The sequence below is a fragment of the Osmerus mordax genome, chromosome 11 (assembly GCF_038355195.1).
Source record: "Osmerus mordax isolate fOsmMor3 chromosome 11, fOsmMor3.pri, whole genome shotgun sequence".
In the NCBI taxonomy this organism is placed as follows: Eukaryota; Metazoa; Chordata; class Actinopteri; order Osmeriformes; family Osmeridae; genus Osmerus; species Osmerus mordax.
Window position 1 is genome coordinate 14,890,041 of NC_090060.1, and position 20,794 is coordinate 14,910,834.

Consider the following 20,794-nt stretch of genomic DNA (forward strand, 5'->3'; position numbering starts at 1 on the left):
AAAGATGACTTTCCTTAAAAGACATTTGATCAGCATGTCCTTGGCGATCCAGAATTCATTCTCTCTCTTTCTCTTTGTCTTCTTTATTCTGTTTCCGGAGGAGCAGTATGACAGCCTGGCAGGCAAAACTGGAAAAGCCTATAATCTCTAATCCATCGCCTGCCTACTCAATTTCTACACTCCATCTTATTTTAGACAGAATGTAAATGTAGACTACGTGTACGTGTGTGACAGAGATGGGTGGGATCTTATCCTAGCAGATGAAAGGCATGATTAGCAAAGTGACACAGGTCACAGCATAGAGGACGCGGTGTGTGTGTGCGTTTGTGCGCACGGGTTCATGTGTGTGTGTGTGTAAATCACAGATAGTGACAGCGCACATGGCCGAGCCTTTACCCGACAGCGTGGGGAACACATGAAGGATGGCAGCACCAGTGTGCCTTCTCCTTGAACAGCTGGGGCGGCTCTGTTGTCATCCATCAGAGAGCGCCGTTGGAGGAGGCGGCGAGCAGCGCGCCAAGTCTGATCTACGGCTGCAGCCACGGACAGTCACCGGCTCTCTCATTAGCAGAGCCAGACACACATGAACAGAGGTTGGAGGTAGTGTGACAGGGGTGTCAAACAGCCTCAGGACTAGTGCTCTGTTCTGGCCTCAAGGAGTGTGTGTCGTGTGTGTGTTTGTGTGCGGGCGTGTGTGTGTGTGTGTAGCTAAAATCGAGCCTAGCTGTGCGGAGTCAAGCGGGGTCTGGCTCCTGTCATGTTAACACGGACCCCTGCTGCTAGTATGGGACCCACACGGACACACACACTACCAAAACAGTCAGAAGGGACATGGCCTATTTACATGTTTTCAGCCCATCCCAGCTCCAGACAGCTTGCCCACACTGGCCCCATCCCGGCCCAGTGCAGCTCGGTTCCTCTCATTTCCATGTTTATTTGCCAAGGTGAATAATTAGTCATCTGTTTATGCCGACACCTGCTTTTGATGATAATGAGTCAAGGGTTTATGTCACCTGAAAAGAAGTTCCTTAGCTACTGGGTGGTTTTGGTAGTTTCATTAGACATGCCTGTGGCGTACATAATTAGTGATCATCTTGTACATGAAAGATGTCTGAAAGCTAATTTCCAGGATAAGTTGTTATTGTTTGTTAAAAATCAGTACAAACAATTAGAAAAAGATTTCTTAGCATCCCACAGTGGAAGCTTTAATCCGCCAGTGATCAATGACGTGTTAGGAAAGGTGCAAATCAACAGCTTGACCAACCCTTGCTTCTTTCTTTCTCACTCTCTCTCTCTCTCTCTCCCTTTCTCTCAATGTCTCTCTCTTTCTGTCTTTCTAAACTTCCGAGGCCAGTGTTTAGATTGCCAATTAAGAGAAGCTTTCCAGCCAAAAGATCCAAGATTAGGTATAAAAAGTAATGAGGTTGACATGGCAACATCAATAGAGCCGCACTCCCTTGATAGACTGAGGGAAACGAGAGAGAGAGAGAGGAGAGAGAGAGAGAAAGAGAGAGAGAGAGAAAGATAGGAGGGATGGAGTGTGAAAGAGGGGAGAGAGAAAAAAAGAAGAGGGAGAGAAAAAGACAGAGAGAGATAAAGAGAGAGACAGAGACAAAGAGAGAGAGCTGGACGGTTGACAATGAACTAGTCTCACCTCTGATAGCTGGCTCTATCGCACCCTAACTCCCCGGTCTCTCACATCAGCAAAGCCCCGGACAGATAAGTAATGGGCAGTACCACTCCCTTAATCCCTTGCCCTAATCATACACAACCCTTTAGGGTATTATCCATTCATTCAGGCGTGCACATGCATACGGCGTGCACATGCATACAGATACATATGCACAAACATACACACACCCATATGTACTGTATAGCACAGAGCAGACACCGTGGCTGAACCCCTTCACAGTACTGACATAGTGCTGGCATGCTGTTACTGTGATAGCGGGCAGCATATCATCAAGGTAAACACCTTCAAAGACATGTTTGAGAGTCTCTCTTTGTGCTCAGCGAGTCTCCAGCCATGTGGAATGGTGGAGTCTTCAGATTCCACATTCAACATCTTCAGAAAGAACATGGCCAAGCTGCATATATTAGAGCTTGTGTGTGAAAAGATTCTTGATCATTGCAAGTGACCAGGTAATGTGAGGGTGTGTGAACTACGCAGGGTCTCATGATTTAAAGCTTTCAGCCGTAGGATTTAGTAGAGCAGCCATTCACTACCTTTTCCACTTTGAGGCCCACCCATAGCTCAAATATTTTGCGGCCGCCCCAACACATCCGTTCACTTAATTCGCGCTAATGACACATTTAACAACACCACGGGAGTCCACTTTCACGACAATGTTTTGGCGGGGCTGTCAAAGAAGACAAAGTGCCCATCAGTGCCACAGTAAGGACACATTGTAAAGAGAGGGAACCTGCATAACTACAACCATTCTTATAGTTTCATACAACATAATGTTAAATAGCAAACTGCTATATTGTATAATGTTATACTGTACACGACAGTGATAATTATTTCCGTGAAAAATAAGACAGGTCTAGAACTTCCGGTGAAGTTATAAACGTGACTTTTAATAACCAGAACAGGTTATGTTAACTTGTTCCTATCAATAGCTAATAGCAACTTTGCTATTGCTCTCTTAACCCTACACTCAGATCATGCGACTTCATGCTTCTTCTTTTTTCACGGAGAAAGACATGTTACATTACTTTATCCATAGGGGACAAATGACAGGCCAATTATCTTTGTGTTAACATTAACGACAAGCAGGCAAACTGACAATCAGATAATTGAGTACATTATAATGTAGCGAAAAATTGTTAGCTAGCTAGCCTAGCTACGTTACTGCTCAAATCTGTTCATAGATATCTATTTTTACTGTGTGAGTTAGATAAACATTACCTTTGTATTTGGCGATGTAGCTCGAAAGGTATGCAATATGCGGAAGTGATTTGTGCATAGTGGATTGAAGATTTTTAAAAATCTTTTGATTTTTTTTTCTTTTTCTTTGATTTATTCTTTCAATTTATACTTCCCACCCCCCACCATTCTCTTTCTCTCATGTCTCTCTGATGTGACAAAAATGTAACGAACTAAGACAATAAACTCCCCCCCCCCCCCCCCCTCTGGCTAAATGGATGTCCGAGCACTCAGAGAGCCGTCCCTCTGCTGCCCCCCACAACCTCTACAGCCTCCCCCCCTCACTTGGGGTCCCTGGAATAGAGAGTAGGTCCATGTGCATAAGGAAAGTGGTTCATCCAGGTCACATACAAGATACTCGCAAAACTTCACACACACACACACACCCTTACACACATCGTTAGTTAGACGAAGCTGAGGCTTTCTCCCTCTACCTCCAGGCACACTGATTCTGATCTCTGACAAGAACCCCCACAGGACCAGAGAAAGCCATTTTCACTTCTCTTCGCTGTTCAGATGGAGTACTTAATAGTTTAACTGTATACACAATTTTGCTATTCCTGGAACTGTCACCAAGGAAGAGATTCTCTGACTGTGAGAGGAAATCAATCGGTGGGCTTTTTTCCCGGTGTCACTTGTTAATGAGATGTGTGATGGTGTGAAGTCAGGCTGGGTTTTTCTCCTCATTGGTTCCGCTAGCTTGCCTGTGTTTTAGCATGTGTGAGTACGCAACCGTTCCTAGTTCTTGTGTGTGTGTGTTTGTGTGTGTGCGCGCGCATGTGTATGTGCTCTGATGTTGCCCTCTCATTACAGCTTCCCTCCAACACCTAAAGTACTGCTAGCTGCAGGATCTTCCCTCATTAGCAGAGAAAGGCCCTTAATGAGCACCAAGGGGCCTCTCAGAGTCACGGCAGGTATCCCAGAGGCACGGAGACCAACAGAAGAAAAACACACAGGAAAACACGTCCGTTCTCTACGGGGAAACGTCCTCTGCATAAAAGACTCAAGTTCTGACTCTCGGTTTACTCTTGAGCAGACGAGCAGACATTGCATGCGCTAAGAACCTTTCACTTAGTTACAGCCTGCGTGTTTTGCTGTAAGATCCCAGCAGGACAGTGACTTAAGAGGACGGCAGCAATCTCTCGCTGGGGCCCCGCTGAAGAGGATTCTTGTGATGTTGCCGCTGTTTGGATTGGCATGCAAATAAATGAGATCACACACGCCCACCAGTCTAACGCAGGCGTTAGGGATTACACCATGCAGTGACAGTGGCAAATGTGAGTCACGTTGCGTTATGTGTGAGAGTTTGTGTTTGTGCGTGTGAGACATGCGCTTGTCTGTGTGTGTGTCCATGGCAGCCAGGCGTACAGGGAGAGGCAATTGAGAATTGCGGCAATAAGTCATTTCTGTGGAACGCCCGAGGGTTGCTGTTCTTGTCAATGTGTCCTAGGTGGATGTGTGTGGATGGCAGGCATGCGGCAGGACGTCAAGCTACAGGCTACAGCCCCTCAGATCTATTTACGCTCTCACCCGCGGTAGCTGTCGCTCACTAACGCCAATCACAGCAGCGGAGCGAGGCCCCACCGTCCTCACCAAGCCACACCGGATTAGTCCAAATACAGACAGCGACGCGCTCTGCATATCGATGGGTAGGATCTATGTAAACATTAAGTGTGATCCTTTGACGGCCGCATGGAGGGAGGGAGCAGAGAACTGTGTGCATGTGCCTGACAGGATTCCCCTCAGAAAGATTGGCAGCTTGAAATGCGACATGAAAAGATTAAGTCATGCTCCAGCGTGGTTTCCAGCGCCCCGAAGTCTTCATTATTTAACGGTCATTAGAGGAATTTAGGTCTTCCAAGGAATCCAAGACTTTCCAAAGGAAGCCAAGACTTTCCAAAGGAAGCCAACCCAGTAACATGTCACAGAGGTCTGCAGGGGGCCATCTGCTGTCTTTGAAGCTACACTTGATTATATATAGAAAAAAAGAAAACATTGACTGGCAGCTTATCCGGGAGGTAGAACCAGCCACCTCATCTGCATTTAATTTCCTTCTATCTCCAGAAGCCGGTAAAACGGAGGAGCCCAATAATAAACAATGACTACTAATTAGGCAAACAGATCACAGTGAGTCATCAGATCTATTCTTTCCAAAGAGGCCTCCAGATACCAAGAAGGGGGACAGTGATGCCATTCACGAAGTAATTGACTCTTGCATTCTGCCTCATTGTCCACCAAGGACCTGCCTACTGGGCTCCAGGGAAGAATTTACAATTAAAAACAGCAACAGTCAGAAAGGTTAGGACTTAAATATTCCAAATGCTTCGAAAGGCAGGCAAATGTCAGAAGGATGCTAATTAACATGGCAGTGTCTGTTAAAGGCTGTCTTCTCCATAGATTTTCCTGTTTAACCTTCAGCAGCCAGTTGGCCCATTGTCTCTGAAAATCAAGTGTGTCCATTTGGGGCTGTGTGTGTGTGTGTGTGTGGGGGGGGGGGGGGGGGGGGGGGGGGGGGGGGGGGGGGGGGGTGATTGTGCTGGAAGGCCTGAAAGACCAAATCTAAAAGTAGGTGTTCTATGTAAGCAGCCAAAGTGAAGATATTATTTGAAGGACAACTTTGAAGAGCAGGCTACATGAGCTTTCACCATGGAAGTTAGCTTAAGTTAGCTCCCCTTCATCCTCACTCTCTTAACCCCCCCCATCCCCTCCTCCCTCCTCCTTTCCTTCTCTTCCTGCCTCCTCCTGGGGGGGGGGGGGGATTGTGCTCACTTGGAGACGAGGGAGAAGGCCTCTGCACACACAGCAGGGCAGGGCACCAGCTTGATCATCACATGCTCTGCCGCGGCCTGGAAGTGTGCCCCCGCCACCTTCTCCAGGACGGACGCCAGCGTGGCGGCGTCGCCGGCCTTTGCGCCTGGATCCCCGCCCGCCGGTGTCCAAGATGTTCCCGCCATGCACCACCAAGAGCAACACATGGGTCTTACACTTCTTCTGGAGGGGAGAGAGAGAAGGAGGGGAGAGAGAGAAGAAGGGTGAGAGAGAGAGAGAGAGAGAGAGAGAAGGAGGGGAGAGAGAGGAGGGGAGAGAGAGAGAGAGAGAGAGAGAGAGAGAGAGAGAGAGAGAGAGAGAGAGAGAGAGAGAAGGAGGGGAGAAAGAGAAGGAGGAGAGAGAGAGAAGGAGGGGAGACAGAGAGAACAGGGGAGACAGAGAGAGAAGGAGGGGAGACAGAGAGAACAGGGGGAGACAGAGAGAGAAGGAGGGGAGAGAGAGAAAGGAGGGGAGAGAGAGAAGGAGGGGAGACAGACAGAGAAGGAGGGGAGAGAAGATGGGAGGAGAGAAAGAGACCATTGCCACAGAATTACAACAGAATTGGAAAAAAAGGGGGGCGGGAGGTGAAAGGGAGAAAGAGAAGGAGGCTGCATCATCGGCTTACACTCAAATATGAAAGGCATCCAGTTGAGCTATTGTACAGAATACTGTAGAAATCCGGTCAGTATTGAAAAGTATTACTGTGGTCTCACCTCCATGTCTTCCAAGCCATCAATGCTGCTCTGAGGGACGCAGCGCTGACGCCCCAGGCGGTAGAGGTTCTCTGCAGGAGGACGAATGATGGAAGACGGAGAAAAAAAGGGGAAATGGAGGGAGAGAGAGAGAAAAGTAATTACATGGGCCACTTCACATAGATGCACTGATAACACAAGGAAAAATGATTATTGATTGGAGCAGCTGACCAATTTGAACATTACTAAAGCCTTTCCTTTTCGCCTTATACCCCCCATAACGGGCAGGTGGGTCTCCTCTGCTGTGCCCTTCAGCTCCAATCTCATAACCACATGCCTGGGGAAAGTCAATAGTGACATATCATGAAGATTCTGTCCAAAAGGTATAAGGTTGTCAACACTGCAGTACGCATTTTCAAATAATTGGATTTCGGCTTGTCAGAAACAGCCAAAACAAAGCAGATGAATCTTGGAGGCCAGGGGAAGAAGGGACAGAACAGGGGATGGAGGGAGAGGGGGGGACATGTTTCCCTCCACCTGCAAAGACTGCCAGTGTCCCTGGCCGTGGTGTGGAGTATCATGGGCTCCCTGCCAAACTCATTACCCCTTCCAGAAGCTTCTACACGCTCTGTCATCTTACTTATCAGCTCTCTCTCTCTCTCTCTCTCTCTCTCTCTCTCTCTCTCTCTCTCTCTCTCTCTCTCTCTCTCTCTCTCTCTCTCCCTCTTCTTTTCCCTTTCTATCCCACTTTCTCCCCCCCCCCTATTTTTCGTACTCCCTCCCTTTTCTATATCTTTTCAGAGCTCTGTGCTTTGCCCACCGCTTGTTTATCTGTTCTCCCAGACTGGGGCGTCTGCCAGGGGGAGCTTTCAGACAGTTCCAGCCTGTCAGCTCCCTGTTCCCCTCAGTCCCATGCTGCTCCCTCCCTGCCAGTCTCCCGGCCTGCTTGTCTTACTTCCTGTTGGTCCCTCTGCCTGCCTGTCTATATACCTGCCTGTCTCCCTGTCAGTCTCTCTGCCTGTCTGCCTCCCTGTCTGTCTACTTGCCCACCTGTTTCTAGCCTGCTTGCCAGCTTGTCTCTTGACTCTTCTCACTGCTATTCTGATCACACAGTGAGATACAGGAAATCCATTATAGAAGCTTTATAGGTACAAGGACAGAGTTGGGAAGGAATTGAAAAGACGGCTAGTAGTATAGTCAAAAAATATTTCATTAGCTTGACACAGGAGGGAACATCAGACCAGATAAGGCAGAGTTTCAATTCAAGTGAATCAGACTAAATGCAAATGGCCCTAGACTCTGAATAACTCACAATATAATTGTTCTGTTATTCAGAGAATGTGAAGAATAAGTTGTCCTTCGATTCTTCAAAAGAGTATTTAAAGCATGAACATTTGACACTGTATCGCCTGACTACCAAAGACAGAACCATACTGATGCTGAGTGGAACGGTCTCCTGCAGTGAGACCATCTAGCCCTGCACCCTCACAGAGCCCAACGCTTTCTTCCTGTCCCTCGCTCTCCCTCTCTCCGCCACTCTTTCGGTCTATCCCTCTCAGGGGCCAACCAATAAGTGCATTACAAGCCTCAGGAGTGCTAAGCAACACTCTAAATGTACCCAGTAATCCCTGTCTTCATAGAACCTCAAGCACCATGACACAACCCCCAATTCTTCCTCCGAACCTTTCACTCCTACACAAAACACATACACACACACACTCCTAGACCAAACAGACCCACATACACACACACACACTCCTAGACCAAACAGACCCACATACACACACACGCACTACTAGAGCCAAAAATTCACTTCCACTCCACAGCATACTAACACTAAGGAACACACACAACCGTATTCCGTAAAAAAAGGACAGTGAAACTATAATTCCTGATTATATTGCCTTCGGTATTAGTGTAGTACCTGAGAACCTAGCGGAGAGCAGATGACCCAGAGAGAAGGAGAGCGATTGGGAGAGACAAGGCAGAGTGGTTGGCAGTCTGAGAGATGTTGAGGAGGTGGAAGGTGAACTCGTGATCTGCAGCCTCATGCCTTTGTGTCATCCTGATTTGGCAGCTGTGTCTTAGAATGTCAGTTCTCCATAAATTCAATATAAATGGTTTACTTTTATTTTTTAAGTGTGTTCTTGTTCCTGCTCCCCTGTTGCTGCCAATTACAGGCGGCTCCCCCCCTCTCCCTCCCCCTCTCTCTCTCTGTCTCTCTCTCTCTCTCCCTCCCTCCCTCCCTCTCTCTCTCTCTCTCTCCCACCCCCCCTCTCTCTCTCTATCTCTCTCTCCCTCCCGCTCTCTCTCCCTCTCTCCCTCTCTCCTACAAAGGCTGCCACCATGGCAGATTTATATCAGCTTGGTGGGAGCAGACAGGCATGGGGAATAGAAAAGGGAAAGAGTAAGAGACAGAGAGAGACAATGAGTGGAAGAGAGAGAGAGAGAGAGAGAGAGAGAGAGAGAGAGAGAGAGAGAGAGAGAGAGAGACAATGAGTGGAAGAGACAGAGAGAGTAACAGAGAGAGGCGGCAGAGACGAGAAATTCATAACATGAAGCACATAGCACTTATCTCAGTATCCGATTGCACTATGTTGACCACTCACACTGCTCATTCTTATTCTTATATATATTTTATTTTATATTTAAATTGTTGAATTCTTAGATTGTTTAGTTCTTAGAAATAGTTAAACTTTTGTACTTTTAACTTAATTTAAGATTCGTATATGTTTAGTGTTTTGCACCTCCCTGCGACAGTAAATTCTGTGTTTTATAACATACATGGTGAATAAACCGAATTCAGATTCTGATTCTGACTCCAAAGCATACAAAGTACAGGTAACACCACTCTCCAAAAATACCACCACAGTGTCAAGCACACACTTGATGGTGCGCCGGGTGGCCAAGAGAAGAAGCAGAACAAGAGGGAAAGGTGAGCTGTTAAGCCTGTACTATCTGGGAGCATTGCATCTGGGCGCTTCGGTTTATTTCTGAGTGATTGGTTGTAGAGAAACAGGTCTGATTCAATAAGAGAACCCGTTAGAGTAACCAAGATGAATTGATTAAATTACTCCTCAGTATAAATATCGCCCATCCTAGCGCTAGAGCTGGTTTTTTCGGTAGCATAGCTGGCTGAAGCGGTGTACAGGTGGTCGTTGAGTTTGTGAGTCAGAGGACACGGGGTTCAAATGGCACTAGCCCTATGGGCAGATTGGGAGGAAGCAATGCTGACGAGACGCGATGACAGAGGTTACATTAGCAAGCTAGCGTTGTCCTGCTCAGACCGAGCGTAGCTTTTTGATAGCTCTGTCCAGCCAGTCAGCAGTTTACAATCCATCATAACAAAGTTTGATCTCTCAACATGATTGCTGCTCTCATTTGACTCACTGGCACAGTCAATTTTCTGGACTAGAGAATGTCAATGTTAATGAACTGGAAATTAAACAAACACATCTCAGAAATATGAGTGAATAAAAATACACTAGTGTGAATTGGGGTATGATCATCTGCCATTAGCTTTTAATTATCACCAGGGCTGGTTTAAATGATGGTTTTCTCCTCCTCTCACAGGTGTGCTGACTGCATTGACCTGTGACTAGGTAAAGGCATGCTAGACACACTGGACCATCTGTTTGCCAGTGCTTGGATTCTGCCCTTCCTTGCCCTGTCCAGAACCCCCCTCAGGGAGACTCCTAGCTCTACAGCTGGACCCACTCAGATCCCTCACCTCACACACACACACACACACACACACACACACACACACACACACACACACACACACACACACACACACACACACACACACACACACACACACACACACACATGCTTCCACACACATACATAGCCAAACTCTCAGATGAAGAGCAATCCCACACTTACTGAAAACCAAGAACAACCAAATACTGAGGTGAGAACACACACACACGCACAAGCAAGTTGAAAACGATGCAGCCCTCAAACAGGGGCCTACGGGAGCTACACACGCACGCACGCACAGGCCCGTCTGTCCCTGATTGCCCCAGCTGGTCCCTGCCTTGCTTCGGCTGCTGTGTGTATGGCACCTGTCAGTGAGCCCCTTGCAGCTACAGTCCAGTCCAGATGAAGAGCCTGTCTTCAGCCTGAACCTGCCTGACCCTCCCTGGTCCTGGAGCCTGAATCTGCTTCACCTTCTAACTGTGCATCTTAATGTAAAAGCACACCGCACACAACAACCAAACCCTTCATTGAACATGACCAGCGGCTCAGAAAAGGAGCATTACCAGTCATATCTATCTGGATTCATTAATTTATTTGTTCGTTTTTTCGTCGCATATCATCTTGTTCTCTGGAGCTATGACCAGCATGAGCACCAACACATGCAATTTAACACAGTACCCCAACACACACACATTTAAATCCATGCACATATACACACACACACACACACACACACACACACACACACACACACACACACACACACACACACAAACTATAAAACTGCTCCTGGGGGAAGGATGTGTGAAGCAGTTATATGTGCCCTGGTAGCCTCTCTCTCTCTGTACTTAATTCTCTACCCTCAACCCTTAGTTATCATTCATGTTCCCTGCATCTCTGTGTTAGCCTTCCTTTTATCACTCCACGGTGTCTGTCTCCAGACAGCTCTGGGCAGTTAGTGTTTAAAGAGAAAGGAGAAAGATGGAGGCCAAATGGGAGGGAAAACTTAATAAAATGGGAATTAGTGTGTGAGGGACTGCCTGGAGCCCTAGCAGTGTGTTAAAAATGTCTTGACTGTGGGAAGAGGTTAGGCAGGAGACAGCTGAGCTTGAGAAGCTGTTCGTTCTCTGTCTGTATGTCTAACTGGAGCTACAGCGCCTTTCAGACATGTTCTGGATTCCTCCCTCTGTATTCATGGAAGACAATCAACTGAATTTTTGGGGACTATCCTTCGGTGAGTTAAGTGTACAGTAGGTTGTATACGACGTTGTACGTTTTACTTCTCAACCTGAAGCTATAAATGAAACAGAATTACAGAAGTTTCACATCTTACTACTGTAAATCCGGAAGGCTGCCTTATGCGTTCAGCTATTGTTGTTTGTCAGACTATCAGAAGCATTTCCATTTTATTTTTGTTCATGTTGTCTGCAATACACAAAAACATGACTTATGTAAGACGTTTTCTTTTTAGTCAGGACGACATTATACTACATCAGTCACAGACTGAAGTGGAAAACAACTGCAGAGTAGAACAGTCCTGGTGTTATGAACTGATAAGCTTGTTTACAGTGAGCAGGTGGAGTGGCCTCAGTCATTAGACAAGGGTATGATGGTGGGTAAGGGGACTGAGTCACGTCACATGGCAGAGTGTGGGGAGGGGCTTTCCAAGGCTATTGGAATCAAGGCTCTGCTTACAGCAGTGCGAGTTTGGATGGAGTTCAGCGAGGATGCGAGGAGAGATGGAGAGAGGAATGGTTCAAGAGAACACAGGGTGGGAGGATGGATGGGTGAGGGACAGGGAGAGGGTGGGAGAGCGTGGAAGGGTGAGGGACAGGGAGAGAGGGTGGGAGAGCGTGGAAGGGTGAGGGACAGGGAGAGAGTGGGAGAGCGTGGAAGGGTGAGGGACAGGGAGAGAGGGGGAGAGGGTGGAAGGGTGAGGGACAGGGAGAGAGGGTGGGAGAGCGTGGAAGGGTGAGGGACAGGGAGAGAGTGGGAGAGGGTGGAAGGGTGAGGGACAGGGAGAGAGGGGGAGAGGGTGGAAGGGTGAGGGACAGGGAGAGAGGGTGGAAGGGTGAGGGACAGGGAGAGAGGGGGAGAGGGTGGAAGGGTGAGGGACAGGGAGAGAGGGTGGAAGGGTGAGGGACAGGGAGAGAGGGGGAGAGGGTGGAAGGGTGAGGGACAGGGAGAGAGTGGGAGAGGGTGGAAGGGTGAGGGACAGGGAGAGAGGGGGAGAGGGTGGAAGGGTGAGGGACAGGGAGAGAGGGGGAGAGGGTGGAAGGGTGAGGGACAGGGAGAGAGGGGGAGAGGGTGGAAGGGTGAGGGACAGGGAGAGAGGGGGAGAGGGTGGAAGGGTGAGGGACAGGGAGAGAGTGGGAGAGGGTGGAAGGGTGAGGGACAGGGAGAGAGTGGGAGAGGGTGGAAAGGTGAGGGACAGGGAGAGAGGGGGAGAGGGTGGAAGGGTGAGGGACAGGGAGAGAGGGTGGAAGGGTGAGGGACAAGGAGAGAGTGGGAGAGCGTGGAAGGGTGAGGGACAGGGAGAGAGGGGGAGAAGATGATGGAATGAGAGACAGGGACGAGCATGGAACAGTGACTGGTGTGTTGACAGCCGGGCGTTTACAGACGCTCCTTTTCTTCTCAGTTTGTTGGGTATGTGTGGATTCCTGGCTGTCACAGTTGTCATCTTCCATACGATGCTACCCTGGGGAACCGTTTTTCTCCCCAACACAATGCTCCGATGAACGGGATCAGGCAACCATTTGCATCCAGGCACTAATGACTGGCTAATCAGATGGATCACTCATTGACACTAATTAAACAGTAATGAAGTGAGAAAGTAAATGAGAGGAGGGAGACGGCTGGCGAGCTGATGTTGGTATCAAGGAGTGGTCTGACGGTTTCCAGAGAGTATGCATTACAGCACTGAGAGACACCGTGACGGATTGAGGTCCCTAAACGACCAGTTCCCTGCTCCAGCCGTCACCCAGACTCAGACACACATGTTCACGAACAAGTAGGGAACACACTAACCGCTTATCACAACCCAAATCCTTAAACACAATTAACACAACAAACAATTAAATTAGGCTCAATTAAAAAAACATCTCCTGGGACCAGCAGACAAATTGGTTTCTGTCTCTAAGGGCCTGACAAACGTGTGAGATGAAACGTCAAAACAGCTGACAAACACACACGGGCTGAAACCGGATACTACGTTTCGGAAGACATAATTATGTTTTTTACTACTGCAGACCTGCCTGTGTAAAAGGCCAGGCCATTCCTGTCACGAATAATATTGTACACTAATGAGCACAGCATCTTGTTCTGTCACAGCAAGGTCATCAGCACAGAGCAAAGTGTGGTACTGGGCAGCACATTACCAGCACACCCTCTGTTTCATAGTTAGCCGACCATATTTATATCTGACATAAAAATTAGATATTACACAAAGACCATACCATACAGGAAGATCATGACTGGATGTTGGAGGACAGTGAAACATACACTTGTGAGATGGGGCCCTAACTCAACATGACCTCATCCCCAGTGTAGGACATCATCTGCAGGCTGTGATGGGAGTCGATGACATGGCCTCTATTATGACAGCACCGTGATCAGGTCATCCAGGTCCCACTGGTGTTGATCATGGTTCCTCCCCATCCAGAGTTGCTGCTGACATTTACCACTCATCTGATGCGTCAAGCGGCTTGTTTCATCTCTGCAGGCGGTAGCCTCGCTCTTGCTGTACTCCAGCTACTGAAACCATCAAGGCCAGCCAGGAGGGCCGCAGATGGGGCTAGGATGCACCAGCACACTCACAGACTAACAGCCTGTTTGAGTTTAAGTGGTACGTGTCACAAGCATCTATGTACTGCATTCACATTCTTAACACCATACTGATATACCGTATAAATATGCAGAACCTTGGGTTGAAAAATTATTTTCCATTCAGTGCGCATAATGTTGTTAGACGTTCGACTTTGATCCTTCCGTACACGTCAAAGCTAAATCCCAATTTAATTTACGAAGTGACAACAGGATTCAAGGCCTTTGATGCGTTAAAGTTGAGTTAATGTGCCGTAATTAGCTCCAGTTGTATGGCACTTACTAAAAGTTTGAAAGCACACGCCCATCTCTTCTCTAGCCTCGACAACTGTAACCGTAACCCTCGACAAAGGGTAAAAACACACAGCAGATGTCAGAGAAGATCCTCCTTGTGTGTTGTTAGGGCAAATTGTGTAGTTTCCCGTATGACTGAGAGGCTCGCCTCCTTCCTCTCATGCAGCGTAGCACAGTGGAGCACAGGGAAGCACAGTGGAGCACAGGGGAGCACAGGGAAGCACAGGGGAGCACAGTGGAGCACAGGGAAGCACAGTGGAGCACAGGGGAGCACAGGGGAGCACAGGGAAGCACAGGGGAGCACAGTGGAGCACAGGGGAGCACAGTGGAGCACAGTGGAGCACAGGGAAGCACAGGGGAGCACAGGGAAGCACAGTGGAGCACAGTGGAGCACAGGGAAGCACAGGGGAGCACAGTGGAGCACAGTGGAGCACAGGGAAGCACAGTGAAGCACAGGGGAGCACAGTGGAGCACAGTGGAGCACAGTGGAGCACAGTGGAGCACAGGGGAGCACAGGGAAGCACAGGGAAGCACAGGGGAGCACAGTGGAGCACAGGGAAGCACAGTGGAGCACAGTGGAGCACAGGGAAGCACAGGGGAGCACAGTGGAGCACAGTGGAGCACAGTGGAGCACAGGGAAGCACAGTGAAGCACAGGGGAGCACAGTGGAGCACAGTGGAGCACAGTGGAGCACAGTGAAGCACAGTGGAGCACAGTGGAGCACAGTGGAGCACAGTGGAGCACAGTGGAGCACAGGGAAGCACATTGGAGCACAGTGGAGCACAGGGGAGCACAGTGGAGCACAGGGAAGCACATTGGAGCACAGGGGAGCACAGTGGAGCACAGTGAAGCACAGGGGAGCACATTGGAGCACAGGGGAGCACAGTGGAGCACAGTGGAGCACAGTGAAGCACAGTGGAGCACAGTGGAGCACAGTGGAGCACAGTGGAGCACAGGGAAGCACAGTGGAGCACAGGGAAGCACAGGGAAGCACAGTGGAGCACAGTGGAGCAGGCCACCCAGTGAGGTAATGTTCCTGTCCCACACAGCGAGCACAGGGACCAGAGCCATGCAGCGAGGCGGACACGGACGAGAGACGTCCGAGACCCTGACACGGTTGATTCACAGTGCACGACGGGCTCTTTATCTCTCCGTCAGCCTCTTCTCAAACTCTGCGTTCCATCCCCTATTGGCTCAGATGACAGAGTCGAATGAGTAAAGCAGAGAGGAGGTCGGGAGAGTCAATAATCTGACGTTGAGGCCTTTTGTTGTGACTTAAAATCCTAATTGAAACCTCAGTGTGGTAGGAATTCCAGTGTTCTTCCGAGGCTGCTGGACTGGCTCGCCTCGACTACCAAACATTCCTCTGAAGTCTAGCTCCTGGGTTTATTACATGGTTCACTACTGAGGCTTTCGGCTTAATGCAGCAAAACATAAAATATGACATGGAGCCTCCAGAGCTCAGTAATGAGGGAAGTGTTTTCCTAATCTTCTAACAACTTTTACAAAACGGAAATCTAGAGTGCATGGCCAAAGAGGCTGTTTCACTCTTCACAGCCCGGTAGCTCATTAGTGATCCTGCCAGATAAATCAGACCATATGGACATTAATTCATTTATTTCCTGCTTCCATTTCTGTTTTAATTGAAAAGAAACATCTTATCTGGAGTTGCGGATTGATAAACACTGTCACTGCCATTAAAGCGAGGCGGAGGTGGAGGGTAAAGTTAGCGGGGAGCTAATTGGATTATGTGGGAAGCTGCTTCCTCAAGGCAACGCCTGTCACTACGTAGCCAAGACGACAGTCAAGACAGGAAGACTTCTGGGATTTGAATTTGGGGCACGGCAAGGAATGATAAATCAAGATTAGACAAATAAAGAGCAAATCTCCATGAGGAACTCAAAGCACTGGCTGATGGGAAGGGGCGATCCTCAAGATAAGTTGCTTTCTCCTGCAGGAGCAGCTCATGAGAACAGGGAGTTATGAGATCAATAAACCATCAACCAACAGAGCAACTGAACCACCAGGCTTTTCATAGACACTTTAATACACAGTACTGTAGGTTTTATTGGTTGTGGTTTTGCTATGGCTAAAATGTCTGTGAAAACACATTATAGTGATACGAAAATCAAGTAAAAGACAATGATACAAAGAAAAGGTAGTGTGTGTGTGTGTGTGTGTGTGTGTGTGTGTGTGTGTGTGTGCGAGTGTGTGTGACTGTGCTCTTGTGTCAGGCCTACCTTGAGAGTGGTCCATGTGGCCCAGGGTCTCTATCTGCTCTACCAGGTCGTTGGAGTTCCACTGGCTCATACCCAGCAGCATGGCACTTTTCCCCTCCAGCACATCTGCTGGGACACACACACAGACCCGAACACACACACACACACACAGCCACACACACACCCACACACACAAACACACACAGACACACACAGACAGACACGTAAGACAAGGAAGTTGCATCGTGTCAAGGAAAGCAAGGACAGCATAGTTCAGCAGCTAATACAGAGCCACTCATTTTCATTTGGGACTCCTCTCCAAACTTAGAGGGACGGGCGATGACGTCATCTACCTTGTAGCCACAGATGAAGCTCAGACTTTCCGTCTGAGGAGATCTGGAGCCAATAGAAAATGACAGCATGATATGCTAATGACGAGGAGGACCGGAGAGCTTGTCAGCTGCGCTGGTCGGTTTGGTCAAGCAGAGAGCATGAAGGAGCTGTCTCCAAGAGGCCGACACAGCATGTCCAACACGCGACGCTTTCACACCCACTCTGTCTAACTTCTCAGATGGGCCTCGATGGGGCTCTGCGGGGGCTGTCCACTTCAATCACACTGACAGGAGCCCACGGGCCACAAGCTGTCTCCCTCTCTCTCCTCTCTCTCTCCCTCTCTCTCCTCTCTCTCTCCCTCTCTCTCCTCTCTATCTCCCTCTCTCTCCCTCTCTCTCCTCTCTCTCCTCGTCACTCCCACCCTCCAGTCTCGTCCCATTCAGGTTGTGGACATCTAGAAAGATAAAGATCTTTTTTGTACTGCATGTCGAACATACAAACACAAACGGTTTGCACGCGTGCACACGTGCGCCCTGGAGCAGTCGGTACAGTGAAGGTATACATCACATGCACACGACTTGATGCAGTGTCTTACTCTCACTTTTGAAGAAGCAGGACGACGCAAGAAGCTTACATACATACAGAACTCAATTCCTGCGAGGTGTGAAATGTGTTTTCAGGTCGAGCGAAGGGACCAGGGCAGGAACAAGGAATGCTCCGAAGAGATATTCCAGCGCTATGAGATCAGTCGAACAATCCACCCGAAGCGTAAAAAACAAAATCTTAAAATAACATTGTTTCAACACCAAGAGGATAAGGATGACAGCCATCGGAAATCACAAGCCTGTCTGGAGTAAGAAGAACAGAGGAGATTTCCCTGTGACTGTCGTCTGCGAAGGAGAGAGAAGAGATCCGGAAACATCCTTCATCCAGACAGCTTGGAGAGCGAGGGCGAGAGAGAAACACAGGAAGGCAGTGATAGCACAAAACAAGGACACGGAAAGCATTTAATATTGCGACTTCATCACTTCTTCATCACTATCGCAATCATGAAAGACCCAGAATAGCAACGATAGCCTCTTTATTTGGTAATTTACGTGATAATTTCTGGAATCTGGGGGGGGGGGGGGGGGGGGATGGCCGGGGCAGGCATAACTCAACCCTTTTAGGTCACAATGTAGGGTAGACGAGATAAATAGCACGAGAAATATGGAAGTCGAAATTGGTAGGCGGATCGCTGAGGAGGAGAGGAGAGGGGAAAAAATGGATGGAGGACAGATTAGAATACACTGGTGAAAAACGACCCTGACCCAAGCCTCTTCCAGATCTTATCGCAGCCGCAGCCGTGAGGTGGTGAACAGTTTGTCTCCCTGATAACACAGTGTCAGCCACGTGCAGCTCTGTACATTACATTTCCAGTTTGCACAGCAAAACGGATTCGTCTGATGGGACATGAACCCTAACAGGAGAAAAACAAGTCAAGAGGACAAATGAAGGGGCGTGGGTGATGGATGGACGAGGACAAGAAGCGGAGAAAAAGTCCCTCTCGGACGATGACATCCGCAGCGACGGCCCCGATTTATCACTGGTTTTCCCCTCAGAGGAAAGACAGGCGTGTCAGGCAGGCGGAATGACACAGACGAGGTGGAAAGGAGACAGTTGGATCACCATGCTGACATTCCGCCTGAAACCTTCTACAAGGATCTAAATCTACATGAGGGATCCAACCAATCACTGACGTACACCAACCCTTTGGTGGAATCAATTCCCCACCTCCATCAGGGACACTGACTGTCTCCCCACCTTCAAGAAAAGGCTCAAGACGCACTTGTTCCGGGAGTACAACGGCACTTAGGAATGCTTGGCTGGACCTGATGTTCCCTCCAGGATCACAATGACTCATATTGAGAGACTTGTTGTTCTTGTTGGTTAGTTGTAACGGTTTCAAATTCTTGTACTCGCTGTGAAATATTTTACTGTTGATAGTTTTTTCTACAGGTACACTCTTGCACTCTTGTGGGGAGTTTCAAGTTGTTCAATTGTAACTTGTTTAACTGCATGCTCTTATGGTTCTTCCCTTTGGCACTTATTTGGTTTTCCACAATGTATGCTTCATGTTTTGGCTGCTCGCAATGTTTGGGGAATTTATAAGTAGGCTACTGCACAACCTGATATGGGGTCTGCACCTGTTTCCAACGGCCGATGGAAAGTGAACTGAGAGGTTATCGTATTAAACCCACCTCAGATCAGATAAAAGGTTGTGATTGGCCAGACCAGATTCTGGTCAGACGGAAATCTGTTTGACAGGGAGGGTGGCCAGACCAATCTGCCAAGCAAATAAACCATGAACTAGCAGATTTGTCTGGTTCCCAGGCCACATTCAATCCTTACCTCAGTGTAATACAAAAATGTAAATTGTGATTAGGACTCAGTAATGGATTGAAAAATGGCTGGATGAAACAGTAGCCCTACCATCACAGAGAAATAAATTAATCTCAGGCAGTCATTTATTTCTGCTCCGCATCACCACAGGCTCAAGGAACAAACAGTGAGCATCATATGAATAGGCACACTTCCCCCCATCATTCAAATGCATGTTGCATGCGATTACAGATCTGGATTAGCAGCGCCGCACATTGTAAACAGCGCGTGTCAATAAAGAGAGTGACAGGTGAGCAGGCGCACGCTTCAGAAGGCCCACCACGGAGCGGCTGCTCATGATGAACAGCAGACTTTCATTCTCTCCTGGTACGCACACTGTATGGAACCACTGAAGGAGAACATGTCCTGGGGGGTAAGGTGTGTGTGTGTGCGTGCGTGTCGACGGCAAGTCTATTGCTACCATCTGTCTCCATAATGGTAAAAAGCCAAGCTCAGAGCCTAGGCTTCTGGTGAATCTCCTCGACACAAAGAGCTGAGGAGCAAGAGCTTGGGTTGGGAGCGGGCGCTCTTGAGCAGTGGGACCACCAGACGGTTCTTGACCAGGGCACACCTTTGGTATATGTGAAGGAATGAGGGGGAGAAGATATCGGGTCAATATGTCCGCCCAATGTCATAGTAAATCCTACGCCCTTGTAGAGAAATCCATTAAGTGTCCCAACTGCCACAGTGCTAACAGCAGTTTACAGACACTCAGCACACAGGGGGAGGCAAATACTTCCCAACAAGAATCCACATCCCGCTGGAGGTATGAGAATAAGGAACAAGGCAGCGCTGTGTAATACCGCACCCTCTGTGCAGCCTGACTCATTTGACACTCCAGTAGACAACTATTCAAATGTGCTGTTTGTGAATCAGGCTGTCGATTCAACTGAGATAGAACAATGTAACACTGCATCCTTAATGAAGATAGTCGCTAAAATAAAGTCAGCCGTTCTGTAAAATTTTTCTGACAACTTTTTACTTTCCACTTACTTTTTCCACAAATATCTGTCCTTTCTACTTCTTACATTTTCTAGAAGGGCTCTTTGGTTTATTCTGTATATGGTGGTCTGATCGAAAGTAATTATTGTCACTGCGCGCCTTTTTTTCATTTCCTGACACTCCAGCTCCGCCCGATTAAACTAAAAACCTCAAAGCTGTGTACACCTGCACACGGAATCAGCAGAGCTTGAAGAGCCCTTAAACCAGGGGCCATGAGACCAATGATGCTGACAGCAACGTTCAAGCATCTGTCATTGTCTGAATGACAATTACCAGAACCTGACATTTAACCAGGAGAAAAGCAAACCAATAAAAAATCAATGGCGATGTGACGCCTGATGTGTTTTTCTGCGTTCCAACACATGGTTTAAAGTCGTGGACACGTTCTCCTATCAGTCTCCTACTCAAGTGAAACGTAGACATCTGCAGAGTGCTGGCGGAGGGCTTCGGGGATAACGTTTACGTATCTAATGCAGAGCCCTGGAGGACGTGGCTCCCTCCGCATCACCAGGAGCTAACGAGGAGGCAGACGCCTGAGTCATCACAGGCTCTGGAGCCCGCCGACGCTG

At 48.4% G+C, this 20,794-nt stretch overlaps 1 protein-coding gene across 1 annotated transcript in view; it reads right to left on the reverse strand.

Moving 5' to 3' along the window:
- Window positions 1-20,794, reverse strand: part of pitpnm3 (PITPNM family member 3) — a 48,417-nt gene that overhangs the window by 16,348 nt on the left and 11,275 nt on the right. Inside the window, 4 exon segments of the mRNA XM_067246730.1 lie at window positions 5,699-5,859; window positions 5,861-5,920; window positions 6,451-6,521; window positions 16,491-16,598. Of these exon segments, the coding sequence (XP_067102831.1) occupies window positions 5,699-5,859; window positions 5,861-5,920; window positions 6,451-6,521; window positions 16,491-16,598 (400 nt within the window).